The sequence below is a fragment of the Astyanax mexicanus genome, chromosome 13, assembly GCF_023375975.1.
Source record: "Astyanax mexicanus isolate ESR-SI-001 chromosome 13, AstMex3_surface, whole genome shotgun sequence".
In the NCBI taxonomy this organism is placed as follows: Eukaryota; Metazoa; Chordata; class Actinopteri; order Characiformes; family Acestrorhamphidae; genus Astyanax; species Astyanax mexicanus.
The window spans coordinates 9,456,566-9,462,442 of record NC_064420.1 but is presented as its reverse complement, the minus strand read 5'-3'; the positions used below and the strand labels follow the sequence as shown (position 1 = coordinate 9,462,442).

General features: G+C 35.6%; 1 protein-coding gene across 1 annotated transcript; it reads left to right on the top strand.

The window, feature by feature from the left end:
• The first annotated feature begins 806 nt into the window (after positions 1-806).
• On the top strand, positions 807-1,672 carry LOC111195212 (histone H2A). The gene is made up of 2 exons (XM_049462953.1): positions 807-816; positions 1,231-1,672. Exons 1-2 carry the CDS (start codon positions 807-809, stop codon positions 1,614-1,616), a joined length of 396 nt encoding a protein of 131 aa, XP_049318910.1. The 3' UTR covers positions 1,617-1,672.
• The last annotated feature ends 4,205 nt before the right edge of the window (positions 1,673-5,877 follow it).

Below are 5,877 nucleotides of genomic sequence, written 5' to 3'. Positions count from 1 at the left end.
AGAGCTGAGCTGACATGTGTCCTTCACCTTGAACAACTGAAAAGTGGCTACACCCAGGAAGTGACATCATACCACAATTACAGAAATTACTGTGTCAAAATAAAAGCCTTTTTCAAAATATGTGCCCCGTGGCATCACAAACATAATTAAATCCTTCATATTACCGAAATTAAATTTCTTGGCTACAATTTTTCCTCCTAAAGAGTCTCTTATCATTAGTTTAAATAAATTATGTGTACGTTTCATCTGGGGGAATAATAGGGAGGTTACTAAAAGGGACCTTCTCTTTAAAAATAAAGCACTAGGTGGTTTAGGTGCCTTAGATTTAGGATTAAAACTAAAGGTAACCTACTGTAAAATGGTGGCACAGGCACTAAAAAGGGAGGCAGTATGGATAGGGGAAAAAAAGTCTTGGGAAAAGAAAAGAGGGAAAGCAAGACGAAGTGTACAGTTTTTTAAATTAATATATAGTGATTTTATATTTAAATATAAGGACCTTAATATAGACTGGTGCAACACATCGAGTAAAGACATTTATGAAATTATAAACAAAGAAGAACATGGTGGTATGTATGAATATAGACATTTAAATGAATTGGAGTGTAAACAATGTATTAAAAATGTAAATTTTAAAGGAATTTCTGAAAATATGAGAGATGTTATATGGTTGATTAGTGTAAGAAGAATTGCTGTAAGATGTGTTGTAAAATGGAGTTGTTTTGTTAAGACAAAGACTTGCCTCTTAACTGCCAAGAAGATGAGACGGTGGAGCACTTATTGATTGAGTGCTCTAGAACTGTAAAGGTATGGGAGAAGGTAAGGGATATTGGTTTTCCATTTGATTTAAATGAAAAAATTATACTGTATGGGATATTTGAAGGAAAGTTACAAAGAAATGTACATGATTTATATTGGTTGATAGTTTGTGTTGTTAATTATAAAATTTGGACAACCAGATGCAAAATGATAATAAACCAAATACAAATAACTGATGATATAGTTTTTAAGCAAATTATATGCGAACTTAAACGGCAAAGGACAATGGACATCAGACACAACAAATATTATCCCTGGACTATTTTAAATTTATAAGCTTTGTAAGAAACTGAATTTATTGAATGTATTGTTATTATGCCCTATTATCTGTTTTTTTAAGTATATATATGTATTATGTGATTAAGTATATGATGTAATGTTTATTATATTGTAATGCACTAATCTTTAATAAAGTCTGTTTAAAAAGCAAAACCGGCGGAAAGGCAAGGGCCAAGGCCATGACTCGCTCCTCCCGCGCCGGGCTCCAGTTCCCCGTGGGCCGTGTGCACAGGCTCCTGCGCAAAGGAAACTACGCCGAGCGTGTTGGCGCCGGCGCCCCCGTCTACCTTGCGGCTGTCCTGGAGTATCTTACAGCTGAGATTCTCGAGTTGGCCGGCAACGCTGCCCGCGACAACAAGAAGACTCGTATCATCCCCCGTCATCTGCAGCTGGCTGTTCGCAACGACGAGGAGTTGAACAAACTGCTCGGAGGAGTTACCATCGCCCAGGGTGGTGTGCTGCCCAACATTCAGGCTGTGCTTCTCCCCAAGAAAACCGAGAAGGCGGTCAAGGCCAAGTAAATCTCCGCTTTCCGCTTCTTTGTCCATACCCAAAGGCTCTTTTAAGAGCCACCCAACTCTACTCAAAAAGCGCTATGTTTCCTCCCCAGTAACAATACACATTATATATGTAATTCCCAAAGGGAAAAGGCTAATATATACACTGTAAAAAACAACCTATAGAATCTACTCAATAAATGTGAGGTAACAATTTGCACTCAGTTTGTTTGGTTAGATTTCACCCCATATATTGAGTAATAATTACCTAAATGTATTAGTTGTGACACACTAAAAGAAATAAGGTAAAACCTACCCAACATTTATCAATACTATTTACTTCAAAAAACTGAGTAATATTAACCTGATTGTTATTTCTTTTTCTACCTCATATTTATTAGTTACATATTATCTATCATATTTTAATCTGACTAGCTAAGCGCTACTTATTCAGATAAGGTTAAATTTACCTAAAATAAATGGGCAGACAATTATGAGGAAAACTTTTTTTTATTTAACTGTGCATCAAAAAAAAAAAAACATACACAAGTTAGAACACTTGGGGTATTTGAGATTGCACATATAAATTACTTTTGCCATTTTTCAACTTGTGCCCATTTGCAATGTATAGGGACCAGCCATTTCATCAAAACCATCACCAGCATAAACACATTTTTGTACAACTGAATGTACAGGATACTTGAGATATGTGAAATACATAAAAGCACATCAATTGTAAATAAAATTTGGTATAAAATATATTCAGTTTTTAAAGTTCGTAAAACAACCACAATAACAGGTCACAACAGATCTCAAACATATAACATGAACAATGCAGGTTATTAAAAAAAAAAAAACATTAAACAGTCTGTGGCTTAATGTGGGTAAAACAGTTCAGTCCTAGTGTCATTAAACATTTAAATGAGTAAATATGGGATGGTTGTCTTTAACATCAAGAACAATGACCTATGAGAATTTAATTGCAGTTAAAATAAACGCTCAGCTTTGTGCTTGTGATCCAGAGGCTTTTGTAGTACCAAGAAGGAAAGCTTCTTCTCTGTCCCTTATTTCCACATGAAAATATTCGTTCTGGCTTAATTTGTACATGCACACTGAATTTAATTTCAACTCCTACAGGGCCATCTAAAAAAAAAAAAATCTTTGAAAAGTTACTTTATTTCAGCAATTCTGTTAAAAATGTTAAACTAATTATATAGATATATTAAAACACTGATCTATTTTAAGCATTTATTTCTTTTATTGTTAATTGAAAATTAGACTATATTATATAAGACCAAATGGTACTTTTGGCAGTGTGGGCAGTGTGCCAAGTCCTGCTGGAAAATTAAATCTGCATCTTCATAAAAGTTGTCAGCAGAGGGAAGCATGAAGTGCTGTAAGATTTTGTTGGAAAACAAAACTGCACTGACTTTAGACTTGATAATAAAACACAGTGGATCAACACCAGCAGATGACATGTCTCTCCCAACAAACCATCACTGATCAGTAAATTTCACTCTAGACCTCGAGCAGCTTGGACTGTGTCTCTCCACTCTTCCTCCAGACTCTGCTCCCTTGATTTCCAAATGAAATGTAAAATTTACTGATGATCAGTGATGGTTTGGAGAGACATGTCATCTGCTGGTGTTGATCCACTGTGATTTATTATCCAGTCTAAAGTCAGTGCAGTTTTCCCGCTAAATCTTACAGCACTTCCCTCTGCTGACAACTTATGGAGATGCAGATTTTATTTTCCAGCAGGACTTTGCACACTGCCGAAAGTATTAATTGGTCTTATATAATATTCTAAATTTTTTGATACACTGATTTTTGGGTTTTATTGGCTGTACACCATAATCATCAATAATAAATAAACACTTAAAATAGATCACTGTGTGTAATACATCTATATAATATTAGTTTCACATTTTGAACTGAATTACTGAAATAAAATAACTTTTTAAAGATATTATTATTTTTTTAGATGGCCCTGTATATAATGTATTTCAAGAGGATATTCAACAACTATTTTTACATGTATCAAGAATTGATTGTTTCAATCACATATTTCCTCTGTCTATTTTCTTATTTACATATAAAAGAACATTAAATGTAAGGAAAATGAGGCATAAAACATACAAAGTTTTTAAAACATTTAACAACCCTTTTAACAGGTCATAACATCAGAGCTCATTCAAACATATAACATTATTAAAAGAGGAAAAAAGAGTATAAAGGTAAACAGTCTGTGTCTCAATGTGGGTAAAACAGTTTATTCCAATAGCTTACTTCTGAGGCTGTGGACCCTCTTTTGGAGTTTTGCTCCGTCAAGCTCCAAAAAGATTTTCTGGAAAACTTCGAAAGTGTACTTGAGCTTCTTTGGATACTGAAGGTTAAGGGCATAGATCAAGCCCATCAACAGCATACATGCCTTGGTCTTGTTTCCACACCCTTTCAGCACTTGGATGCCCTCTATGACAATAGACACATCTACTGGGTCATCTTCAGCGATGGCACTATGAGTCACGAGCACCTTCATGGTTTGATCTGTGTAGTCTTCATGTCCGTTCTCCATGGTAAAAGAAGAAAAAAAAATGCAATTGATTATCATATTAACAATAAATCATTTACAATCCAATGACAAACCCTTTTGCATTAATCAGCACATCAGTACAAACAGATCTGCTACTAGAACACCTCTATACAAGCGTGAAGCATTCAGATTTCAATAATCATGCCCTATCTGTATAATGTAACCCACCTAATGTAATGTAACCCAAATGTGTTTTTAAACAATATTATAAAGAACAAACCAATATTTAAAAGGAACGCAATGTGTACCGTAATACACTGCAGGTTGGGTAAACCAACTGCCTAAAACAGTTCTGTGATGGGCATCAAGAATGAAAATTATATCAGGGCAACCCTGTGTGTACCTTAAAAGAGAACTCCGGTGTAAAATGGACTTTTGGTAAAAGCCTTTGATGAATATCCCACCTCAGTTCTCCCACAGCTTTCCGAATTCCAGCTCTTTTGTACAGTTTGTCCAAACAGACAATGGGAGAAACTGGATTTATAAAAAAAAAAAAAAAAGGTAAAAAGGTAATAAAGCTCCTGCTAGAAAATATGCCAAGTTACATGCGCATCACTCTACTGATCGCTTCTTTACATTAAGATGGCGGCGTCCAGAGAGTCAGCATAGGAGATTGTAAATAAAGGTTTTAATAAGCTTCTTGTGCAAAGTTCTTAATTCCTCATTTTAAATACCAGGGCTCTCTGGATTCTACCAATGAGGTGTGGAGCTACTTTGAGACTGGATAAAGGTTTAAAAAGCGAATTATCTGCATGGGCAACAGTATGCCCCGTTTCACCAATTGTAAAGTCTGCTTGGACAAACAATACTAAATTGTAGTAGGTAGGCTATTCATTAAAGGTATTTTAACATGTTTTACTACACCAAAAGTCCATTTTACACCAGAGTTCTCTTTTAAGTTGATCAATCACTAACATACCTGACAGTCTTGGAAGAGGTCTTCTTGGTGTTCCCCAAGGTACTCAATGAGGCAACAGACAACCAAATCTCTTTTTTCCTCAATACTTTGAGACTGAAAATAAATGATTTGCACATTTTTGCACCTTAAAAAAAAAAAAGTATATAAAAGATTTTTTTTGAGAAAAACAAACAAACCCATACACACCTCATTTACAGTGTTCAGAAGTGGATGCATCCTAGCACCAGCAGCTCCCCCTTTGGCACGCAACAGCTGTAAAAGCCGTGGTGTGTACCAGTCCAGCTTCAGCATGAACATCTCTTCCAGGGCAACTGTTGTAATGCGCCGGAACTCCTCTTTAACCTAGAGAAAGTGTTCAGAGACATGAATACAACTATCAGAAAATGTCATTATTTCCTAAAAGCATTTTTTATGCTTTAAAAGTTAGTAGGTAAGTGTACAGCAGGGATTAACAACTTCATTGCTGGAGGGCCAATTTTCAGCACAGCATAGAAGTTTCTCTACTTAAATAGATTCAACAGACCAGCCAAATGCAGTAAGTACAAGCAAGAGTTTTGAGTAGGTACAACTGACTACCAGACTGAAGTTGTTCACACCAGTACAGTTTTAACCACAATTGTGGGAGTTGTGTTGCAGCGGATTAAAATAGAAAATTTCTTTCTGGGTTAAATATCTTCAATCACTGTTGGGATCTAAATGGGGATTACTGGCGACTGTTTTTTTCTGGATCTTCTTATAGGTGGAGCAATGTGCTCTTTGCACAACTACTTCCG